Source organism: Balaenoptera ricei, chromosome 6 (assembly GCF_028023285.1).
Source record: "Balaenoptera ricei isolate mBalRic1 chromosome 6, mBalRic1.hap2, whole genome shotgun sequence".
In the NCBI taxonomy this organism is placed as follows: domain Eukaryota; kingdom Metazoa; phylum Chordata; class Mammalia; order Artiodactyla; family Balaenopteridae; genus Balaenoptera; species Balaenoptera ricei.
Window position 1 is genome coordinate 84,307,636 of NC_082644.1, and position 24,318 is coordinate 84,331,953.

The 24,318-nt window shown below is 36.9% G+C and overlaps 1 protein-coding gene across 1 annotated transcript; it reads right to left on the reverse strand.

The window, feature by feature from the left end:
* Positions 1-509: 509 nt before the first annotated feature.
* LOC132367874 (inorganic pyrophosphatase 2, mitochondrial-like) lies at positions 510-1,491 on the reverse strand. The gene is given in 2 exon segments (XM_059926477.1): positions 510-1,365; positions 1,368-1,491. Coding segments are annotated over 2 exon segments (897 nt in total). The 5' UTR covers positions 1,477-1,491; the 3' UTR covers positions 510-577.
* Between the last annotated feature and the right edge of the window lie 22,827 nt (positions 1,492-24,318).

Below are 24,318 nucleotides of genomic sequence, written 5' to 3' on the forward strand. Positions count from 1 at the left end.
CTCTGGGTCCATCCATGTTGTTTCAAATGGCAGAATTTCATTCTTTTTTTATGTCTGAATAATATTCCATTGTATATATATATACACCACATCTTTAGTCATTCATCTGTTGATGGGCACTTGGGTTGCTTCCATATCTTGGCTATTATAAATAGTGCTGCTGTGAACATTGGCGTGCATGTATCATTTCAAATTAGTGCTTTCATTTTTTTCCAGATATATACCCAGGAGTGAGATTTCTGGATCATATGGTAGTTCTGTTTCTAGTTTTTTGAGGAACCTCCATACTGTTTTCTATAGTGGCCTCACCAATTTACCTTCCCACCAACAGTGCATGAGGGTTCCTTTTTCTTTCTTTTTTTCACATCCTTGCAAACACTTGTCATTTGTTATCTTTTTTTTTCCAAAAATTTCAATGTTTATTTACACATTGCATATCAAAAAGTTTGAAAAAAAAAGTTTCAACAGGAAGTTAGCAAATTCTCATAGATCTGCCTGTTTCTAGCACTTGGGGGAGATGGGAGTCTTGTAGTTCTTAGAGACTGGAATCCTGATGGCAGAACTTCAGATGTTCTCATCACTTGCCAAGGAAGTGCCATACTTGATCTTCTTCATTACTTCCTTTATTCAGTGAAAATGACACTGATTCAACTAATGATCTAGCTTCCTCTTGAGAGCAATGGAAAGGGCTATCACATACCTGCACATTTGTCCAATTTATAGCCCCTCCATCACACTTCTCCATAAGCAATGCTTTGCAACATTCATGAGTAGATTTAATAACTTTAAGAGCAAAAGCCCTGTTATTGAATTCTCCATTAAAAGCAAACTGGTTTTCCAGTTTTCCCTCTGGTATCTTATAAAATCTAAACCAATTAAGTGTAGCTTCTAAGTAACCAGGTTTGTACTTCTTAACATCTTCAGTATCATGAAACTTTGAGGCTTCAGGATCATTCACATTGATAGCAATTAATTTCCAATCTGTTTCACCCTGATCAATAAGAGCCAGAATTCCAGGGCTCTTCACATGAACAACATCTCCACGAGAAAGAACCTTTGAGCCTATCTCACAAACATCAATAGGATTATTATCTCCACAGCAGTCTGTGCTCTTATCTTTTAGATGGGGATCTTCCCAAGTCTGAGGGAGGGCACCATAATTCCATATATAACCCTTGTGAGGAAAGATATTGACCACATAGGGAAGCTTGCCATCCTTTACATCTTGTTTAATGGGATTCAATGACTCCTCTGTGGCAATCTCCATTTTAGCATTTGTCCACGGAGGTACTTCTACAACCATATTAAACAAATTCTCATATTCATCATTTCGTGCTCTCTTTGTAGGAATGCCATTTTCCTCTTCAGAGGAATATCATGAAAGGGGGAAATGTAGTGACCAGCTACATTCTTGAAACAGAGGCAGGAACCGGGAGAGTGGGGCTGGCCGTGCTCCTCCGTGCGGTACAGGGCCATGGCGGAGCGCGGCCGGGGCCCTGAGCTCGCTCCCTGTGGCAGGTGGGCAGCGGCGCCGGCGGCGGGGGCGCCAATGCGCCAGGCCCAGCTGGTCTGTTGTCTGTTTGATTCCTTAACTATTCTTACATGTGTGAGGTGATATCTAATTGTGGTTTTGATTTGTATTTCCCTGATGATCAGTGATGTTAAGCATCTTTTCATGTGCCTGCTGGCCATTTTCTTTGGAAAAATATCAGTTCAGTTCCTCTGCTCATTTTTTAATTGGATTGTTTGTTTATTTGATATTAAGTTATATGAGTTCTTTGTATACTTTGATATTAACTCCTTATTGGATATATTGTTTGCAGATTTCTTCTCCCATTCAGCCGGTGGCCTTTTCGTTTTGTTGGTAGTTTCCTTTGCTGTACTTTTTAGTTTGATGTAGTCCCATTTGTTTATTTGCTTTTGTTTCCTTTGCTTGTTTGTTTTTTAAGTCAAACCTTACCTTCTCACATTTTCCCCTATTTCTATAAGTAGCAACATCCTTCTTTGAGTTTCTGAGGTCAAAAATTTTGCAGTTAGCTTTGACTTTTTTCTCACTCTCATACCCATAATTGGTCCAGCATTAAATCTTTTATAGTATATTCAGAATCTGTCTAATGCTCTCTACCTGCTTCCTCTTCAGTCATAGTGATTCAAGCTACCGTCATCTCTTGCCTAAATTCTTCTGGTAGCTTCCAAATTGTCTTCCTGCTTCCATGTTTGCCTTACCATCTGTTCTCCACCTTGAAGCCAGACTGATATTTTAAAAACGTACATTATATCATTTTATTTCTCTGCTCAAAACTTCCAGGAGCTTCTCTTTTTAACTCAGAAAAAAGCCCAATGGCCTCTGCATACCTTACATTTGATCTAAGTTTTTTCTACGTCTTAGGCCTCATCTCCAACATTCTTTCCTTTTCTTGTTCTGCTCTAGCCATACTACTGGCGTTCTTGCTGTTCTTTGAACATACTAAACATTTGCCTACCTCAGGGCCTTTGCAGTTACTATTCTCTCAGGCCAGAATGCTCTTTAATCTGATATTTTCTTGGCTTAAATCCTTCAGTTTTTTTCAGGTCTCTTGCTCAAATATCACCTTATCAGAAAAAGCTTTCCTGACTGCCCTAAGTAAAATTAACCTACCTCTTCATGCTCCTTATCCCCCTTTCCTGTTTAATATTTTTCCATAGCACTTGTCACCATCTAACATATTTTTTATATAATTAACATTGTATTTTACATACAGTCTATCTGAATAAATTATATTATATATATTTAGTATAATGTATGTTGACTTATAGCCCCCACTAGACTATAAAGTCCATGGAATCAGGGACTTTGATTTTTTTATTATGTGTCCTCAGTGTTTGTAACAGTTCTTAAAACGTAATTGGTGTTCCATTAATATTCGTGGGATAAGTAAATAAATAAATTTACCTTATTAGAGAAAGAATTTCCTTTGTTCAGATTCTAATAGTACCAGTCAAGTTAAGACATTTCCTGTTGCTTTCTTCTCTTCTCTTTGCCTAGTTCCATCCCTGATGGAAACAGAAGCAATTTTGTGTGTGGAGATGAGAGTTGGATGGGCTAAAAAATGCAAGGGAGGAAATAGAGAAAAAGAAGACCATACCCTTCTTCTCCACTTTAAGTGTCCCAGCTTGAAACTACTACCAATTGGCAGAGGGAAGAAGTTTTAACTTTAAATCAAGTTGGTGTTTTGATTAATAAACTGGACTAGACATTATTATTACTGAGCTAGATTATTCTTGGCACTAAAAGTAACTTAAAAGAAGAGTGTCTAAGAAAATTATGGGACCTTCCCTTACCCAACATTTTCTTCGAAGGACAAGAGAAACAAATGAATCTGCAGATTGGTTATAAAGGACCTAGTATAAAGGGAATGAATGAAGTTGTTGTTTGTTTGTTTGGGTTTTTTTTTTTGTCTGCATTCTGTGGAGTTCTGCTTAATCAACGTAATGGTTACCCTTCTATTGTGCTCTTTATCACAATGGTTAGTAATCTGTTGTTTACGTGTCTGTCTCCCTTACTAGACTATGAGTGTAAGAAGAGAGGGCCAGTGTTTTATTAAGCCTGTTTATCCAAGACCCACTGTGGTGCCTGAAACATAGCAACCATTTAGTGTTTGTTGAATAGCACCCTCCTCCCCCAGCCTCTCTTCTCACCTCAATTCAAGAGTTACCTGCATACCAAAATACGTTGAGTATCAAAAGTGCAATATTTGGTGATATAAAAGAGGCTGATTGCTTAGATATTTAGAGATTATACTGTATTCCAAGGTTTAGATCTGCTTACCACAATGAAAATTTAATATCACTCCATTCTATACTCTAAGGGAAAACACTTTACTTCTGATGTATCACAGGGTTGCCTTTATTCTTCCTTTCTTGCTCAGGCTCTCAGCCACTTAATCTGTCTCCCCCGGCAGGGTATGAATGTGGCTTTTATGGAATCCAGTGTTTAGAATAAAAGCTGAAAATAATCCTCTTCTCTCGACATCTGGTATTGCTGTGATGCCTTTTAAAGGCAGAGCTTGAACCCTTATTATTTAAAAGTTTGAAAGTCAACATCTTCTGTATGCTTGTGGCAAATGCAAAAAAAATTGACGACTTTTTGAAAGACTGTGGAGAGAGCCTGTATTTTAGTATAAAAACTACAGCATCATTGTCACTATGATCCAGAGGCGAAAAGTTATAAAACATTTTGGCTCAAAGAGATGCCACATGAATTTAATAATTTTCATGTGGATAATCATTTTCCAAACAAACTGTAGCCATGACTTAATCCCTCCTAGAAAGACAGGAGTGTATCTTCAAACAAACTGCCTAAGCTGTTTGTTCACAGTTTGCTTTTTGATTCAGCAAGATGGATTATGAGGGGTAACAACCAGAGCTGTGACAGCTTTGGCTAAATCCCACCTGGCGTTCAGTCCATTTGTTTCTCCTTTAAAAAGCTCTCCAAGTTCATAATTCTACAAAAGGCTCAATCAAAGTCACTGGAGGAGTGACTTGGCTTAAGGGTGGTGGTAGTGGCGGGGTTGGGGGGGTGGTGTTGGGGGAGGGGTTTAATATGCCAAGTAGAAGATCTATTGTTATTGAAAAATTCTTCATTTGTTTTATTTACATAGTGAAAGCAACCCAAGTATGAATCCAATTTGAAAAATGCAGTACTTTGGCTGACTGTGAAGTGAAGTAAAAACATTTAAGTCCTATCCCACTGCTTTTAGTGAGTCTTTCCTGGTCAGTGACAGCCCAGTGACCCTTCTTGGGGCACAGTGCGGCTGCCATTTTCCTGACCTCTAGACGTTGTTTCTTCCATAGCACTCATCCACAATCATATTATATATATGATACACATGTGAAACCTCCTCCATCATATTTATTAGCCTATCTCCTTCCTACTATGATTACTATCACCTTCATTCCCCTCACCCTGGCTAAAAGTGTCAGTAGGGAAGGAAAGAAGAATTTGGTAGTCTTTCATTGCATATGAGAGTTCCTGACAGAGGAATTGCAAAATACAGGACTAAATGGCTACTAAGTATTTCTTTTTTCAGTTGTAGGATGCCATGTTAGATATCTCACAGTTCTTTAGTTTCTTGGTTAGAATAGGCAAGTTAGTGTTAATTGCTTATGGTCAGCAGCTGTCCACTTTGGGATATCAACATATTGGTCAGTCTTCATTACTCATGAAGTGGGTAGCAGATAATTTGCCATTCATAATTAAAATGCTGACATTTAAGAATAAATTAGTTTAAAAATGGGAGCTAAATCAAAACCATCCGTATTTACAGTAAAATCAGTTTATCTTTACTTGCATTGAAGCAGCAAAAGAGAGTGTAGAGTTAGCATGAAGAATTGTTGACAATGTCTATGGGAGTATTACATTCCTGGGAGGACAAAATGTTAGGAAACACTGATCTTTGCTTCAAAGCCCTAGAAAGTAGAAGCAAGAGATGGCAAAATTAGATTGCCTTATACTCTTTCATTCCTTGTCATCATTCCCTGTATGGACAGTAATTTTGTACCTGATGCTACCTTCCTAAAGTCATCTTTGAGACTTGGTTTCTAACGTATAACTGCTTAGCATGCATTTGATCCCATATGCTAACAAGAAAGGAAAACTATAAATCCAATCTTGCTTTGAGATTGAACTATGGATTTCAATTACTATATCAAACCTTATACCTGAATTGTTGTTAAGCGCCAACGTTATTTGCATCTAACTTCCTCTTCCTTTATTTGCATACCTATCATGGATAGTGCTAAGCAGGAGTACAGGGGCACAAGGGTTGTCAACCTTTGGGAAAAGGAAATAAATTTTAGAAATTTGGTGTTTGGTCCCTGGATCATTCAAGAGTGGCAGTCTGTTAAAATATTGATGTGTGCATATGGTGTCATCTCTTCAGATATCCTAGTAACAACCTACCTTTGAGACTCAGAGCTTGAAGTTTAAGAAAAGCATGAATTGAGAATATGGCATTATATTAGTCTTCTTTTCTCTTTCAATCTTTGATAGGTGTTGAGGACAATAAACTTGAAGGTTTTTTTGTACTTTGATTAAACAGTTTAATTATTGTATTGTTTTTATATTTTCTGTGGTTTCTGTGTTTTTCACGTTTTGCACCATTATTTCAGGTCTTCTGGACCTGAGATTCAAGTACAAGTTGTTGAAATTATTACATTTTTAACAATATATTGGAATCTGGCATAATCTTATTTATTTTATTATTTTATGTTCAGGTATTTGTTGATGCCAGTTAAAAATTATGGCCTTTATATACATTAATTTATCTGCAACATATATAAATGCATTTATAAATATACATATTGAAAGCATGTTTATTTCTAGTATATATAAACACATTTTTTAGTTTATACATATGTAACACTTATTTTCAGTGTATGTGTAATGGTCACAAATATTTTTCAGTGGCATTTGAAATGAAATTTTAATTTTTCATTGTTTTTCTTTTAAATTGATCAGTATAACTGATTAAGTAATCAGCGTTCATCTTTTTGTGTATGAAATGAATGCTTTCTGCTTTTACCTGGTAACATACTTTTAGGGTAGCTAAGGTTTGGGGATGCAGCAGGGAGTTCCCAGAATGAAAGTGTTAACTCCCTGAAGAAACAGAACTCTGAAGAAATGTAGTGACAATTGTTTGGCACTAGCGTAGCACAGGCAGGTTTTAACATGCAAATCCTGTTTTGTTGCTCTTGTTTTCCTGGTACCCAGAGAAAACCCAGATAATCATTTTCACTCCAACCACAACCGCTCAAAATGGGCTCTTATTCAATAAAGAAAATGAAGACACTTTTAAAATTTGTTTTTGAGGGTCTGAGTTCTGTAGAAATGCTCAGGCTGAAAACAGGGGGAGGAAAACAAATATTTGTTAAGTGATGTGCCTATGTCTGACATTAAACTAAATGATATGCTATACAAAACAAAAATGCTAATATTTCTATGAACAAGGACCTACAGATAAGATAGATAAAGCACATGTAGGAGTCAGTTAATAAACATGGCATTATTTTCTACAGGGTTAACATTGTGCAAAATTTTGGGTCATGGACTCCTTGAAAATCTGTTAATAGAATAATACATAGTTACATAAAATTTGTAAGCAATTTTACAGAGGAAGGGGGTCTAAGAACCCCTAGAATAGAAAACAGGACAGTAATTTTAGGTTGTTCTTTCTTCATTATTTATTCAGAGAAGTCCTAGATAACGACATTACTACTCATATATTCTCTTACAGCACCATTTATCTCATCTTAGATGTTCATGGTTATAAATTAACATTTATTTGTGTGATTATGTGCTTAATGTCTGCATCCTTAACTTGACTGTAAGCTCCATGCTGGCAGAAATATCCTCAATCACTGTTTCACTCCCTGTGATGAGCACAGTTCCTGGTACATAGTAATCACACAAATATTGGTTGAAAGAATCAACAACTGATTGTGGATTTGACATTAAATATACAAGTTAGAGAAGACAGCTAGAGTTACCTGTGCTGGAATTGTCAGGGTGAGTTTGATGGAGGAGGCAGCAACAGTTCAACCCACATTTATTGAGCACTTATCATGGGTAGGGCCTTGGGCTCTGCATGGGATGGGGGAGATATCTAGAGCTTATTTTTGAAAGGTGGGAAGTTTTGATGGTCACAGAGGCAGGGAAGAGGCATCTTGGGTGAGGGGAAATAGCAGGCTTAAAGAGTGGTGTGGAATAAGCACAGTGGATGAGAAAACTAGCATTGCTGGTGGATGTTGGATAATTATTGTGGAAAACATGGTGTGACAAGTTATGAACTGTTTTGACCAAGATGTTTCCTTAGGTTGCCTTGGGTCTCCATAAGCAGACCTTGTGATGAGGATTCATGTGCAAGTGATTTCTTAGAGAAGTACTCCCAGGAGAAATGAGTAAGGGCGTGAAGGGAAGGGGAAGAAGCCAAATAAGTGTGTGTGTTTTTTTAGGCAAAATCCCAGTTTCAGCCTGATCCTGCCAGGGAGTTCTGAAGTGTAAATTACACCTCAGAATATGTCCAAATCCAGGCAAGGGAGCTAGGCTGTCACACTCCCACATTATTTGGGCATCGACTGCTGGTTACCCCAGGGGATGTAAACTCCCAGGCCCTTCCTGTTTTCTCTGCAGGAGCAGGGACAAAGTAGCTCTAGTAGCTCCAGGGCAGTCATTGGAAGAGAGTAGTATGTGCTGATAATTATTAAAAGCAAATCACCCCAAAGCCAAGGAATGGACACACAGAAAGGTCAGAAGGATGGTAAAGCCTCTGGGGAGAACACCTGCAGTGACTGCTACAGGAGTTCTAGCTTGACTTAGTAAGCGATAGAGATTCATCACAGTGGTTCCCAGATCTGGCTACACATTAGAAACACCAGAGGAACTTTTAAAGAAAAATTAATGACTTGCTCTGACTCAGATGAATTAAATCAGAACCTCTTCAGGTAGAACTTTGGCATCAGTGCTTTTTTAAAAAGCTCCTCCCTTGGAATCAAAGGATTGACTGGATTACAGGCTCCAGAGCAAGGATGTGGCAGGATGTAAGTATAAATAGTATTTTTAGGGAGATAAAGAGGCAGAATTTTATAGGCTGTATTCAAGGGAGAAAAAACTGGAGGAGGTAGAGTTTTAACAAAAGGTGATGACATGGACTGCGATGGTGGCAGAGAAAATGGAGATTAAAGGAACAAACTTGAGAGAAATTTTAAGGAAAAATCCAGGAGATTTAAAAACCGATTGAATGTAAGAGATGGAGGAGTCAAAGATGGCTTGAAGATTTCCAGGCTGGGAGTCTGGCTTTGAAGCAATGTTCTTTGAAGTACTATGATGCTCAGACTGTGTGGAAAATTATATTAGCATAGCCCTTTGACATTTTCTGGAGAAGGGAAGGTGCTTATTATTAATAAGGAAGCTTGTCTTCCTTATTATTCTTTGGTCACAACTTAGACATTCTACTAACTCTTTTAGGCTAAAAGTGATTGTTTAGATCATATGATCCATAATATAATGAAAGTAAATATGTCTTATGTGGCCTGAGAAATTTGTTCCCATGGAACTTGGAGCTTGGGTGTTCAGAAATGGTGTTCATAATTCTGTCATATTCTGCTAGTGTCAATATTCCAGTTGACAGGATTGGCACCGGTTACTTCTGCTATTAATATTGCTAAATATACAAGTTTATAGCCGTCTATCTTTTCTTATATCTTAGTCATAAATTGTAACCCTTGATATAACATATAACTAGATATATCTTTAACATTTTATGCTTTTTATAGTGTGATAAGGTCTTTCTTATGTTTGTGGAGTAATAGAAACAACTTTTCTCTCTTGATACAATAATTATGCAAGCAATTGAAGTTTACATATTTTGCCTTAATTGTATAATATTTCTTTATATGTACAAAGCAAAATATGGTAATATAACTACTAGTGCCACTCATTTTGTATAATACTTTCTCAACATATCACATGAAGAATCCAGTAAAGATGGTAAAAAAAGGGACTATTATCCCCACCTTATAGATGTTAAAGTTAAGGCCAATAGGAGTAAAGTGACTTGCCCATGGTTGCTTAGTACAAAAAGTGGTGGGAAAGAAGCATGAAATCAGGCCTTTTGTTCTCGATTCAAATGTCTTTCCCTTATGCGTTGCTCTCTTATTCTAAAGCATTAAAAAGTGATTCTTCTGAGTTCTGCTTTTCCTAGGTTGTGATCATTCATATTTGGATATCTCACTTACTACATATGAGCTGTGGCTTTTAATTTCGGGAAGCAACAGTGGCAACAACAGTATCAATTTGATATTATCTGTTAAATGACAGACATTGTGCTTGGAATTCTACAAACCTTTTCTCTAACCCTCGTAATAACATTATGTGGTAGGTAAGTAATAACCTCATTTTGCAAATAAGAAAACTGAGACTTAGAGTGACGTTTTTCTATAACAAAAACGGTTATATCATATTTTAGATTCCACATGTAAGTGGTATCATATGATATTTGTCTTTCTCTGTTTGACTTACTTTACTTAGTATGATAATCTCTGGGTCCAACCATGTTGCTGCAAATGGCATTATTTCATTCTTTTTTTTGTGGCTGAGTAGTATTCCATTGTATATATATACACATCTTCTTTATCCATTCATCTGTTGATGGACACTTAAGTTGCTTCCACGTCTTGGCTATTGTAAATAGTGCTGCTATGAATATTGGGGTGCATGTATCTTTTCAAATTAGAGTTTTCTCTGGATATATGCCCAAGAGTGGAATTGTTGGATCATATGGTAACTCTGTTTTAATTTACAAAACAGAAACAGACTCACAGACAGAGAAAATAAGCTTATGGTTACCAAAGGGGAAAGGGAGAGAGGGATAAATTAGGAGTTTGGGATTAGCAGATACAAACTACTGTATATAAAATAGATAAACAACAAGGTCCTACTGTATAGCATAATGAACTATATTCAATATCTTGTAATAAACTATAATGGGAAAGAATATGAAAAAGAATATGTATATGTATAACTGAATCACTTTGCTGTACACTAGAAACTAACACAACATTGTAAATTATACTTCAATTTAAAAATATGATGAAACAAACAAAAAACCCAGTTGTACTTACTAGGCATTACAGTTCATAGGAAAGAAGAAAAGAAAAAATGTATTATAATTTTAAAGTTTGTACTACAGTCAAATATTTATTGAAACCATACTCTTTAAGTAGCTTTCTTATATTCATTCTTAATGTTTTACTTAGAAAGATTTCTATTTGATTATAATCATAGGGTTTTTAGAATCATTTCTTCATATCTCCCCTAAGGTTCCTATTAGTTTTTAAAGTCTGAATATTTTTAGATAATGAAGTAATGTTTGTTGCTAGTTGTAGCGGCTATCTGTGGCTAAAGGTTATGTCTGTTTAACATATGTATTGTCCTAGCTTTATTCTTACGGTTCCTTCTGGGAACTTCCTCTCCAGCATGCTTTACTCCTGCTACTGGGATATAAGCAGATCTAGTTTGGCCTATCAGATTATTTCATTCACTAAGCATTAGTGATCAGTTCTTTTAGGGATGGGCAAGTATGACTGTGTAATAAAGAATTTGGCCTCAGCTCAAAGACACATCTGGCCTTTGTCTCCTGTTTCTCGGAGGCAACCTCTAAACCCTTGTAATTTCCTGCCAGGAGCGTCTCTATTAGTCATGGTGGGCTCCTTAGACCACGTGATGTCAGACTGACTTCTGGGAAGTATGTGGGCTGGAGATTGAGCTAAACCATGCAGGTAATTATTCAATCAATCATGCCTACATATTAAACCCCCATAGAAACTCTGGATGTGAAAGTTTGGGTGAGCTTCCTTAGCTGGGAGTACTCTTAGAGTATTGTCATATATAGGTGCTGGAAGAGTAATGCATCTCTGAGGATGGTGAAAGCTTTGCATCTGGAACCCTTCCAGATTTTGCCCTATGCATGTTTTCCTTTGGTTGATTCTAACTTGTATCCTTTTGCTATAATAAAACTATAATATAAGTCTAATGTTTTCCTGAGTCCTATGAGTTGTTCTAGTGAACCATCAAACCTGTGGGTGGTCATGAGAACTCCCCTGAATTTTTAGCTAGCTGGTCTGAAGTAAGGGTGCCCTTTTGGGAACACTGAACTTGTGCCTGGTGTCTGAAATGAGAGCAGTCTTGAGACTGTTCCCTCTGATTTTGCAGTTGGTGTCAGAAGTCTTGGGCATACTTGGCAGTCTGGAGGACTGTGCCCTTAACCTTGAGTCTGACCAACTTTGGGTGATGGTCAAGCAGAGCATTGCATAGGATTGATATATAGACAGATAGGGAAGTTCTATTTCTGGAAATGTTAAGCTAGGGATGTTAAGGAAAGATGTAGTTGTCTTGCTGGTGGTCATGTTGTCTACCATGTGGTGATAGCCTGCATGCAGAATGTAGCTAGGTAGAGTAATAGAATCATGAAATGGAGAAAGAAAGCTCTGATAATGTTGTTTGAGCCCACTGATTTCACTGTGCCAGACACCATATGTATCTATGACTTCCTGGTTCACTAAATCATTAAATTTCCTTTTCGCTTAAACTAGTTTGAACTGGCCTCCCTCCACCACTGCAGTCTAAGAGTTTGCCAAACACTTGTTCTTGGGACCCAGTGCTTTTCCTAGAGGATCACAAACCTCCACATGTATTGCTGAATGAAATTTTGATCAAGAATTTCCTTATTTTCATGAAACCCTGATAATCACTTAGAACTTCATTTCAAGTGTACTTTAAACTTTTTTTTTTATTAAGGAAGAAACCTTATCTTTGTTAAAACATTTCATTAATGAGTGACCAAGTTTATCCCCCTGAATTATATTATCTAACTGTATTTTTTGGTATGGAAATTGAGAATAAGGGGGAAATGTAGAGTCAAAAATATTCTGGAAATACTAATACTTCAAAAATTTTCTTTGTTGAGCATATAACTAATAAAAGGAAATAACTAATAAAAATTTGATGTTCGGGTGCACAAACTTGGGTTTGGGAGCAAATTCTTTTGGATTAAAATTATATGATGTGTAAATTTCCATATATGGAAATTAGCCTGTCTACAAATCTGTATAGAATTTATTCAAGGACAGATTATATATACATATACACATTTGAAATAATTTTTGAATTTATCCTATTAGAAAGCAATAAATACTTATTTTAGAAAAGGGAAAAAATGTTCATTCGTTCAAGATATGTCTTTAGCACCTATAATATATGAGACATTCTCAAAAGATTGCAATGAACAAGACAGATGTATTTTTGCTCTCATGCGGATTAAATTTTGTGGTATAAAAGAAAATAGAATTATCCATAATCCTACTCTCTGAAAGAACAAGGTTCATATTTTAGTGTATTTCCAACATACATGCTTGAGTGGGGTGTGTATGTGTGTGTGTAGTGCAATTGAAATAATATTCTGCATACAGTCTTGGATTCTGCTTTTTCCTTTAGCTTTTTATTTTTAATCTTACTTTTAGCTATTTAACATTCTTCAAAAACATTAGTTTTAATGGCTACTAATATTGTAAGTCATATTTATTTACCTTTAAAAAAAATCTTTTTTAAAAAAATTACCACACTGTGATGAGTAGTTTTGTCCACATACATTTGTCTAAACCATGACTATTTCATTAAGATACATTCTTGAAATGAAATGAGTGGCTAAAAAGACAGGAATATTTTAAAGTTTCAATTTCATAAATCTGAATTTTTCCCTAGAAAGGGTGTATTATGTTAGATTCCTGCCAAAGAAGAGTTAGAAAATGCTTATCTCATTTCACTTTTGCCATTATTAAATATTGATGTACATTTCTTGCCAGCATTGTTTTACACTTTTGTTTTTGTTAAAGGATGCTATTCTGCAGTTTAAGTTCTAACTAGTTATTTCAGGCATATGGGAAATCAGTTGATATTTTCTTTTTTTTTAATAAATTTATATATTTTATTTATTGATTTTTGGCTGTGTTGGGTCTTCATTGCTGTGCACAGGCTTTCTCTAGTTACGGCGAGTGGGGGCTACTCTTCGTTGTGATGTGTGGGCTTCTTATTGCGGTGGCTTTTCTTGTCGGAGAGCACGGGCTCTAGGCGTGCGGGCTTCAGTAGTTGTGGCACACGAGCTCAGTAGTTGTGGCTTGTGGGCTCTAGAGCGTAGGCTCAGTAGTTGTGCCACACGGGCTTAGCTGCTCTGCAGCATGTGGGATCTTCCCGGACCAGGGCTCGAACCTGTGTCCCCTGCATTGGCAGGCGGACTCTTAACCACTGCGCCACCAGGGAAGCCCCTGATATTTTCTTTTGCAGTGCCCATTCTCCAGCAGTGGTCTTGGTATTGGAGCAACAATCAAACTCACAAAACACAATAGGCTTCACCCAGCTTTAAGTCAATTTAGCATTAGGAAAAGATACAGATGGACAAGAGAACAGCATGCACAACAACAACATAGAAGAGAGTTTATGATTTTCAGGCACAGATTCCAACGTTCCAGTTACTTCACACTTGATATATGCATGGTGATAAGAGATGGGGCTATGTGGTAGACCATCTCAACTTTTATATAGCTTATCAAGTAACCTCTTTAGGGATACAGGAGTAGAGTCCATTCTCCAGGGCTGCTGCATCTTATCAATATAGATTCCTCACTCTAATTTCAACAACGAGGTACAAGTGCTTGGTTTGTACAAATTCTTAGCTAGAGATTATTATTTATTTTGCAATCATTGTAGATCTACTCCTCACAATTCCTTGAGCCAGCAGTAGCCATCCATGAGGATAGAGGAAAGGAGCCAGCTGTTAACTCTTCCCTTTGATCCTATATCTAGAAGTTTTATTAAACATTCTTTGTAATTCTAAGACTTTTAGAGTTTATTATCTTGTATGTGTGTGTGTGTGTTGCAGGCAAATAGTTATTTCATGTACAGTTTATGAAAAAGGGTGTATATGTTAAGGCTATGGTCTCTGAAAGCAGTCTGCCTGGAGCAAATCCCACCTTCTGCCTTTACTTAAGTTACTTGAATTCCCCTTGCTTTACCTGTAAAATGAAGATAATAATAGCATTTACATCATAGAATTCCTTTATGGATTAAGTGAGATAATGTATGTAAGGCAATTAATTCCTGGTACCTAATAACTGTATTAGATACTATTTTACATTCTTGCTCAATAGTTGTAGCTCTTATTTCTACTTAATGTCTCAATGCCAGGTTAGTTTCCATAACAATTTAAAATAGTGATTTTTGATAATAAGCATACTTGCTCCTAATTCTTGTAAAGAACTCTTTAGTGCTCATTGTTAAATAAGTTCATTGTTAAGTTTAAAACATTTTTATTATTATTCCTTTTAACCATGTAAGGTAAGTATATTTGTTAGATTGTTTTTGGCTGCAAGTAAAAGAAACATCAACATACTGACTAAACTATGTCACCGTAAACACAAAACACTGCTTTCCTATCAATACTGTTCACTCCATACTTAGATAGGTTTCCCTCATGGTCTAATGATGGATTCCAGTAATAACACCATACATATTCACATTGAGCAAATGAGAGAAATCAACTTCTTGTGATTCTCTTAAGAAATTTACTTTCCTAGTAAATTTAAGTTTAGTTATCTCTGAACTAATCATTGACTAGCAGGAAGAGATTGGCCTAAATTAATCAGGATCTAAATTATTCAAGAAAGTTAGATGGTTACTTCCATGTCTTGACTGTTGTAAACAGTGCTGCAGTGAACATTGGAAACAATCTAAATGTCCATCGATAGATGAATGGGTAAAGAAGATGTGGTACATATATACAATGGAATATTACTTAGTCATTAAAAATAATGAAATAATGCCATTTCCAGCAACATGTATGGATCTAGAGATTATCATACGAAGTGGAGTAAGTTGGACAGAGAAAGACAAATATCATATGATATTGCTTATATGCAGAGTCTAAAAAAAAATGATACAAATGAACTTATTTACAAAACAGAAACAGACTCACAGACTTAGAGAATGAACTTATGGTTGCTAGGGGGGAAGGGTGTGGGGAGGGATAGATTGGGAGTTTGAGACTGACATGCATACGCTGCTATATTTAAAATAGATAACCAACAAGGACCTACTGTATAGCACCGGGAACTCTGCTCAATATTCTGTAATAACCTAAATGCAAAAAGAATTTGAAAAAGGATAGTTACCTGTATATGTAAAAAACAAAACAAAACAAAACATAGCTGCTTTTGGTGATTGAGGATTGTGCCATGACAGCAGCTACTCTTGTTATGAATGTTAATATTAACCAGTAAAAAAATTATAAGTAAAACTGGGAATGGGACCTCAGTGATGAGAAGAATATAAATGCCTTAGTCTTCACCTAGCTTCATAAGCCTTAGATACACATAAATGAGGATCTTTTCCTTCTTTAAACAAATATTTACTCAGCACTGCTATGTACTAGGCACTAGACTAGGCATTGAGGATAAAAAGAATAAGACTGATTATTTTCCTGCCCTCACATAACTTGAAATTTCTCTGGAAAGACAGATGATTACACAAATAGAGTGTGATACGGCTCTAAATTTTTATGGGATATCAGGGAATGTTTCTCAGAGGAAATGCCTTGTGAACTTATGTCTGAAAGATAAATAAGACTTGACTGGTAAAGTCTGAGGGGAGAGGGAGAAGGAACCAGGGCAGGGGAATAGGATGTATCAAGATCCAAAAGTAAGAGACAGCCCGGAGCCTTAAAGGCACTGGAAAGAGTTGGTGTGACAGTAGGACAGAGTTGTGTGGGGAGGGGCTGGAGGCGAAGAGTCTTGGAAGCCTTGTTAAGTTCTGACTTTGTCTTAAGAATCCTGGGAAAATTTACAACAGGTTTGAGCTGGGGAATGGCACAAATTGGGGAATTGGCATTTACAGAAGATTGTGGGGATTAAGAATGGATCCAAATTGGAGGCATTTTTAGTGGTCTAGGTGAGTGATAGTGATGGCATGGGTTAAGGATGGTGGCAGTCATGTTGGAGAGATGAACAGAATTGAAACATAATTCTTTTATTTACCATTAACCTGGTGCTTGATTAAGCAGTGAGAGAGAAGTCACAGATGGCCCCCATGTTTCTGACTTGGGTAACAGTGCTACCATTCAGCGACATAGAAACACTGGAGTACACAGCATTGAGAAGATGATGGATTTAATTTCTGAAATGTTGAGTCAATGTTTTTAGATGCCTGTAAGCAGAGCTATCCAGTCAGAAGTTGGCTATGGAGCTCCAGTTGTATATCTATATACATATGTATATTAAACAGCTTTATTGAGATATAATTCATTTAAGATATAATCCGCCCATTATGTGTGCATTTTCTTTATCCATTCATCCATCTATGGACACTTAGGTTGTTTCCCTATCTTGGCTGTTCTAAATAATGCTTCAGTGAACGTGGTGGTGTAAATATCTTTTTGAGTTAGTGTTGTCATTTTCTTCAGATGAGTGCCTAGAAGTGGGATTGCTGGATCATGTGGTAGTTTTATTTTAAATTTTTTGAGGAACCTTCATACTGTTTTCCATAGTGACTGCACTAATTTACATTCCTATCAACAGTGCACAAGTCTCCTCTTTTCTCTACATCTTTGCCAACACTTGTTATATCTTGCCTTTTTTTAAAATTGAGGTATAGTTGACATATAATATTCTATTCATTTCAGGTGTACAGCAGAGTGATTCAAAATTTTTATAGATTATACTCCATTTAAAGTTATTATAAAATATTGGCTATATTTCCTGTGCTGTACAATATATCCTTGTAGCTTATTTATTTTATACACAGTATTGTTTGTACCTCTTAACCCCTACCCCTATCTTGCCCCTCCCCACCTGTAACCACTAGTTTGTTCTCTATATCTGCGAGTCTGTTTCTTTTTTGTTTTATTCACTAGTTTGTTGGATATTTTAGATTCCACATATAAGTGATATATACAATATTTGTCTTTCTCTTTCTGACATATTTCACTAATCATAATACCACCCAGGTCCATCCATGTTGTTGCAAATGGCAAAATTTCATCCTTTTATTTTTTTATGACCAAGTAGTATTCCATTGCATGTATATATCACATTTCTTTATCCATTTATCTGTTGGTGAACACTTAGGTTGCTTTCATATCTTGGCTATTATAAATAATGCTGCTCTGAACATTGGGGTGTATGTGTCTATTTGAATTAGTGTTTTTTGTTTTGTTCAGATATATACCCAGGAGTGGAATTGCTGGATCACTTGGTAGCTCCAGTTTTAGTTTTTTGAGGAATCGCCATACTGTTCTCCACAGTGGCTGCACCAATTTACATTCCCACCAACAGTGTGCAAGGGCTCCCTTTTCTCCACCCCCTTGCCAACATTTGTTATTTGTATGTGGTATTTTGAGTCACAGCGATTGTGACAGGTGTGAGGTGATATGTCATTTGCATTTCTCTGATAATTAGTGATGTTGAGCATCTTTTCATGTGCCTGTTGGCCATCTGTATGTCTTCTTTAGAAAAATGTCTGTTGAAGTCTTCTGCCTATTTTTCAATCATGTTGTTTGGTTTTTTCATATTGAGTTGTATGAGCTGTTTATATATGTTGGATATTAATCACTTTTGGTCATATCATTTGGAAATATTGAATATTTTCTCCCATTCATGAGGTTGCCTTTTCTTTTTGGCAATGGTTTCCTTTGTTGTGCAAGAGCTTTTACATTTAATTAGGCCCCATTTTTAAATTTATGGTTTTTAAAACAATTTATTTTATCGAAGTATAGTTAATTTACAATGTTGTGTTAATTTCTGCTGTACAACAAAGTGATTCAGTTATACACACACACACACACACACACACACACACACACACACATCCTTTTTCACATTCTTTTCCATTATGGTTTATCACAGGATACTGAATATAGTTCCCTCTACTATACAGTAGGAGCTTGTTGTTTATCCGTTCTCTATAGAATAGTTTGCATCTTCTAATCCCAAACTCCCAATCCATCCCTCCCTCATCCCCCTCCCCCTTGGAGACCACTCACTTGTTTGTGAGTCTGTTTCTGTTTCACAGATAAGTTCATTTGTGTCACATTTTAGATTCCACATATAAGTGATATCATGTGGATTATGCTTTTGTTTTCTTTGCCTTAGGAGATAGATCCAAAAAACATTGTTATGATTTATATCAAAATGTGTTCTATGTTTTCTTCTGGGATTTTTATGGTTTTCAGTCTTACATTTAGGTCTTTAATCCATTTTAAGTTTATTTTTGTATAATGTGTGAGAAATGTTCTAATTTCATTCTTTTCCATGTAGCTGTCCAGTTTTCCCAGTGCCGCTTATTGAAGAGACTGTCTTTTCTCCATTGTATATCCTTACCTCTTTTCTTGTAGATTGACTGTAAGCACGCTGGTTTATTTCTTGGCTCTCTATTCTGTCCCATTGCTCTGTGAGTTTGTTTTTGTGCAGTACCATGCTGTTTTGATTACTGTAGCTTTGCAATATAGTCTGAAGTCAGGGAGTGTGATACCTTCAGCTCTGTACTTCATCCTCAAGATTGTTTTGGCTATTCGGAGTCTTTTGTATTTCTATACAAAATTTCAAATTATTTGTTGTAGTTCTGTGAAAAATGCCATTGGTATTTTGATAGACGTTATATTGAATCTGTAGATTGCCTTGGATCATTTTAACAGTATTAATTCTTTTATCCATGAATGTGGTATATCTTTCCATTTGTTTGTGTCTTCAATTTCTTTCATTACTTTCTTTTAGTTTTCATAGTACAGGTGTTTCACTTCTGTAGTTAGATTTATTCTTAGGTATTTTATTCTTTTTGACGTGATCGTAAATGGGCCCAGGGGTCCCAGACCTGGTGTCAGACTGTTGGTGAGTGGGGCTGGTTTCATGACACAGCTGGCTGCAGGGTCTGGCTTGTACTGAAGCTTGTGCTGGCCTGCTGGTGAGTGGGGCCGAATCCCAGCATGGCTGGCTGAAGGACACAAAGTATCTCAGAGCTGGTGTTGGCCTTCAGGTGGGTGGGGTCAGGGCCAGGTTGTCCTGAGGCTGATGCCTCCCTACTGGTGGGTGAGGCTGTTCCTGAGGCTAGAGTCATCTCACTGGTGAGCAGGGCTGAGGACCAGGGTGTCTTAGGATTGGTGTCTGACCACTGGTGGGTGAAGCTGGGTCCTGAGATCTCTGGATGCAGGGCCCTGAGTGTCCTGGGTCTAGTGTCTGCACAATGGTGTGTGGGGCCAAGTCCTGAGCCCTCTGGTGGACAGGGCTGTGTCCAGGTGTGGCTGTGGGCTCAGGATGTCTTAAGGGACTCTGCCTGCTGGGGCTGGGGCTATGTTCCTGCCTGGCTAGTTGCTTGGCCTGCAACACTCCAGTTCTGGTGTGTACAGACTGATGGGCTGGGGCGGGGCTCAGTCCTGAGGCTAATATGCTTGAGGGAGGATTCCAAAATGGCACTTGCCAGCACTAGTGTCCACGTGGTAGAAGGAGCTCACTAAAAATATCTGCTGCCAGTATTTATGTCCCCAGGGTGAGCGCCAGTTGCCTCCTGCATCTTCATGAGACTCTCCAAGATCAGCTGGTGGGGTGGTTCTGAACCAGGTCCCTTTCAATTTACTGCTTCTGACCTGGATCCTGGAGTATGCGTGATATTGTGTGTGCCCTTTAAGAGTAGAGTCTATTTCCCACAGCTTTCTGGGTCTTCTGAAAGTAAGCCCCACTGTCCTTCAGGGTCAGATGTTCTGGGGGCTTGTGTTCCTGATGCAGGACCCCCGGGCTGGAGAGCCCAATGTGGAGCTCAGACCCCTTGCTCCTTTGGGAGAACCTCTGCAGTTGTAATTATTCTCCCATTTCTGGGTTGCCCACCTGGGAGCATGGGTGACTCCACCCCTTCTACCTGTCTTGTTGTGGTTCCTTCTTTATATCTTTAGTTGTAGAAGAACTTTTCTGGTAGATTCCAGTCTTTCTCATCAATAGTTACTCTGTAAATAGTTGTAATTTTGGTGTCCCTGTGAGAGAAGAGCTCAGGGTTTTCCTACTCTACCATCTCCTTTCACACCCACCAACCACTAATTTAATATCTATCTTTTTATATTTGCCTGTTCTAGACCTTTCATATAAATGGAATCATACAATGTATAGGCCTTTGTGACTGGCTTTTTTTACTTAGCATGTTTTGAATGGTTTGCTATTTTTAAAAATTAGATTTTATATCATTTTAATGTTAATTTCATAAGATTAATTGGTTCACTTGGCATCTTAAAATATTTGTGTATAATTTCTACAACAAGGGGATCATGAATTGCTTAGACATTTCAAATAATTTACAGTAAAATCATCTGGTTTTGTAGTAATTTTCTTTTTTTTGTTGTTTATTTATTTATTTATTTATTTATTTATTGTCTTATTAGTCATCCATTTTATACACATCAGTGTATACATGTCAGCCCCAATCTCCCAATTCATCACACCACAACCCCCACCCACTGCCGCTTTCCACCCTTGGTGTCCATACGTTTTTTCTCTACTTCTGTGTCTCAATTTCTGCTCTGAAAACCGGTTCATCTGCACCATTTTCTAGGTTCCAAATATATGCGTTAATATACGATATTTGTTTTTGTCTTTCTGACTTACTTCACTCTGTATGACAGTTTCTAGATGCATCCATGTCTCTACAAATGACCCAATTTCGTTCGTTTTTATGGCTGAGTAATAGTCCATTGTATATATGTACCATATCTTCTTTATCCATTCGTCTGTTGATGGGCATTTACATTGTTTCCATGACCTGGCTATTGTAAATAGTGCTGCAATGAACATTGGGGTGCATGTGTCTTTTTGAATTATGGTTTTCTCTGGGTATATGCCCAGTAGTGGGATTGCTGGGTCATATGGTAATTCTATTTTAAGTTCTATAAGGAACCTCCATACTGTTCTCCATAGCGGCTGTATCAATTTACATTCCCACCAACAGTGCAAGAGGGTTCTCTTTTCTCCACACCCTCTCCAGCATTTGCTGTTTGTAGATTTTCTGATGATGCCCCTTCTAACTGGTGTGAGGTGATACCTCATTGTAGTTTTGATTTGCATTTCTCTAATAATTAGTGATGTTGAGCAGCTTTTCATGTGCTTTGTGGCCGTCTGTATGTCTTCTTTGGAGAAATGTCTATTTAGGTCTTCTGCCCACTTTTGGATTGGGGTGTTTGTTTCTTTAATATTGAGCTGAATGAGCTGTTTATATATTTTGGAGATTAATCCTTTGTCCATTGATTCATTTGCAAATATTTTCTCCCATTCTGAGGGTTGTCTTTTCGTCTTGTTTATGGTTTCCTTTGCTGTGCAAAAGCTGTTAAGTTTCATTAGGTCCCATTTATTTATTTTTGTTTTTATTTCCATTACTCTAGGAGGTGGATCAAAAAAGATCTTGCTGTGATTTATGTCAAAGAGGGTTCTTCCTGTTTTCCTCTAAGAGTGTTATAGTGTCCAGCCTTACATTTAGGTCTCTAATCCATTTTGAGTTTATTTTTGTGTATGGTGTTAGGGAGTGTTCTAATTTCATTCTTTTACATGTAGCTGTCCAGTTTTCCCAGCACCACTTATTGAAGAGAGTGTCTTTTCTCCATTGTGTATCCTTGCCTCCTTTGTTGTAGATCAGTTGTTCATAGGTGCGTGGTTTTATCTCTGGACTTTCTATCCTGTTCCATTGATCTGATTTTCTGTTTTTGTGCCAGTACCATATTGTCTTGCTTACTGTAGCTTTGTAGTATAATCTGAAGTCAGGGAGTCTGATTCTTCCGGCTTCGTTTTTTCCCTTCAAGACTGCTTTGGCTATTTGGGGTCTTTTGTGTCTCCATACAAATTTTAAGATTTTTTGTTCTAGTCCCGTAAAAATGCCATTTTTAATTTGATAGGGATTCCATTGAATCTGTAGATTGCTTTGGGTAGTATAGTCATTTTCACAATATTGATTCTTCCAATCCCAGAACATGGTATATCTCTCCATCTGTTGGTATCATCGATAATTTCTTTCATCAATGTGTTATAGTTTTCTGCATACAGGTCTTTTGTCTCCCTAGGTAGATTTATTCCTAGGTATTTTATTCTTTTTGTTGCAGTGGTAAATGGGAGTGTTTCCTTAATTTCTCTTTCAGATTTTTCATCATTAGGATATAGGAATGCAAGAGATTTCTGTGCATTAATTTTGTATCCTGCAACTTTAGCAAATTCATTGATTAGCTCTCGTAGTATTCTGGTAGCATCTTTAGGATTCTCTATGTGTAGTATCATGTCATCTGCAAAGAGTGACAGTTTTACTTCTTCTTTTCCAATTTATATCCTTTTTATTTCTTTTTTTCTCTGATTGCCATGGCTAGGACTTCCAAAACTATGTTGAATAATAGTGGTGAGAGTGGACATCCTTGTCTTGTTCCTGATCTTAGAGGAAATGGTTTCAGTTTTTCACCATTGTGAATGATGTTTGCTGTGGGTTTTTCATATATGACCTTTATTATGTTGAAGTAGGTTCCCTCTATGCCAGTTTCTGGACGGTTTTTATCGTAAATGGGTGTTGAGTTTTGTCAAAAGCTTTTTCTGCATCTATTGAGATGATCATATGGTTTTTATTCTTCAGTTTGTTAATATGCTGTATCACATTGATTGATTTGCGTATATTGAAGAATCCTTGCATCTCTGGGATAAATCCCACTGATTCATGATGTATGATCCTTTTAATGTGTTGTTGGATTCTGTTTGCTAGTATTTGGTTGAGGATTTTTGCATCTATATTCATCAGTGATATTGGTCTGTAATTTTCTTTTTTATAGTATCTTTGTCTGGTTTTGGTATCAGGGTGATGGTGGCCTCATAGAATGAGTTTGGGATTGTTCCTTCCTGTGCAATTTTTGAAAGAGTTTGAGAAGGATGGGTGTTAGCTCTTCTCTAAATGTTTGATAGAATTCACCTGTGAAGCCATCTGGTCCTGGACTTTTGTTTGTTGGAAGACTTTTAATCACAGTTTCAATTTCATTACTTGTGATTGGTCATTCATATTTTCTATTTCTTCCTGGTTCAGTCTTGGAAGGTTATACCTTTCTAAGAATTTGTCCATTTCTTCCAGGTTGTTCCTTTTATTGGCGTAGAATTGCTTGTAATAGTCTCTTAGAATGCTTTGTATTTCTGTGGTGTCTGTTGTAACTTCTCCTTTTTCATTTCTAATTTTATTGATTTGAGTCCTCTCCCTCTTCTTCATGATGAGTGTGGCTAATGGTTATCAATTTTGTTTATCTTCTCAAAGAACCAGCTTTTAGTTTTATTGATCTTTGCTATTGTTTTCTTTGTTTTTATTTCATTTATTTGTGCTGTGATCTTTATGATATCTTTCCTTTTGCTAACTTTGGGTTTTGTTTGTTCTTCTTTCTCTAGTTCCTTTACGTGTAACATTAGATTGTTTATTTGAGATTTTTCTTGTTTCGTGAGGTAGGCTTGTATAGCTATAAACTTCCCGCTTAGAACTGCTTTTGCTGCATCCCATAGGTTTTGGATCGTCGTGTTTTCCTTGTCATTTATCTCTAGGTATTTTTTGATTTTCTCTTTGATTTCTTCAGTGATCTCTTGGTTATTTAGTAACGTATTGTTTAGCCTCCATGTGTTTGTGTTTTTTACGTTTTTTTCCCTGTAATTCATTTCTAATCTCATACCACTGTGGTCTGAAAAGATGCTTGATATGAT